Source organism: Eimeria tenella, genomic scaffold (assembly GCF_000499545.2).
Source record: "Eimeria tenella Houghton genomic scaffold, Eth_scaff2476, whole genome shotgun sequence".
NCBI lineage: Eukaryota > Apicomplexa > Conoidasida > Eucoccidiorida > Eimeriidae > Eimeria > Eimeria tenella.
Window position 1 is genome coordinate 3,160 of NW_013542341.1, and position 340 is coordinate 3,499.

The 340-nt window shown below is 59.1% G+C and overlaps 1 protein-coding gene across 1 annotated transcript in view; it reads left to right on the forward strand.

Moving 5' to 3' along the window:
- Positions 1-340, forward strand: part of ETH_00037510 (tubulin-tyrosine ligase family protein, putative) — a gene marked incomplete at both ends in the record, with an annotated part of 4,865 nt that overhangs the window by 581 nt on the left and 3,944 nt on the right. Inside the window, one exon of the mRNA XM_013375014.1 lies at positions 1-338. Coding sequence (XP_013230468.1) covers positions 1-338 — 338 coding nt within the window. The remainder of the gene's footprint in view (positions 339-340) is intronic.

Below are 340 nucleotides of genomic sequence, written 5' to 3' on the forward strand. Positions count from 1 at the left end.
AGCAGCAGCAGCAGCAGCAGCAAAAACCCCACTGTGGCTTCCTCCAAACCTAAGAAGAGAAAAGAATCCGGGGGCCCCTCTTTTGAGAAGCAGCACCAGTAGCTCGCGGCTGGTGTTCAGTGACGGGCGTCCCAGCAGCAGCAGCAGCAGCAGCAACGCGAATAACAGCAGCAGTACTTTGGGCCGCAGCAGGTATGTTATAGAGCGCCCCGGAAGCTCCTTGGTTTCCTCTTCACAGCAGTATGGCAGCAGCAGCAGCAGCATCAGCAGCAAGCCGGGGACCAGGTCAGTTGCTGCGGTAGCTGCTGCTGCAGCTGCCGCAGCAGCAGCTGTTGCTGCT